Source organism: Buceros rhinoceros, unplaced genomic scaffold (assembly GCF_000710305.1).
Source record: "Buceros rhinoceros silvestris isolate BGI_N320 unplaced genomic scaffold, ASM71030v1 scaffold38379, whole genome shotgun sequence".
Classification (NCBI taxonomy): Eukaryota; Metazoa; Chordata; class Aves; order Bucerotiformes; family Bucerotidae; genus Buceros; species Buceros rhinoceros.
The window spans coordinates 550-844 of NW_010430409.1; the positions used below are offsets into that span (position 1 = coordinate 550).

Consider the following 295-nt stretch of genomic DNA (forward strand, 5'->3'; position numbering starts at 1 on the left):
GCCAGTTCTGCTTCCACGGCACCTGCCGGTTCCTGGTGCAGGAGGACAAGCCGGCGTGCGTGTAAGTGCTGGGAGAAACTCCGGCACTGCCCTCCCGGGCGGGTCCTTCGCTCTGCGCTTGGGAAGCCCCAAGAAGTGGGGTTGAACCTGGGTTTGCTCTGGTCGTTGGGGTGGTGCTGACGGTCTCCCCCACCCCTCATCTGTGGGTGATGCTGGTGGTCCCTGGGTGATGCTGACATCTTCCCCACCCCTGATCCCTGGGGTGACGCTGACACCCCTCCTGTCGTCCCCCCCC

The 295-nt window shown here is 65.4% G+C and overlaps 1 protein-coding gene across 1 annotated transcript in view; it reads left to right on the plus strand.

Annotated features, from left to right (window-relative positions):
• Window positions 1-5: 5 nt before the first annotated feature.
• The window catches only part of LOC104499517 (protransforming growth factor alpha-like), a gene marked incomplete at both ends in the record, with an annotated part of 603 nt that continues 313 nt past the window's right edge, over window positions 6-295 (plus strand). The window contains 1 exon segment of the mRNA XM_010143028.1: window positions 6-85. Coding sequence (XP_010141330.1) covers window positions 6-85 — 80 coding nt within the window.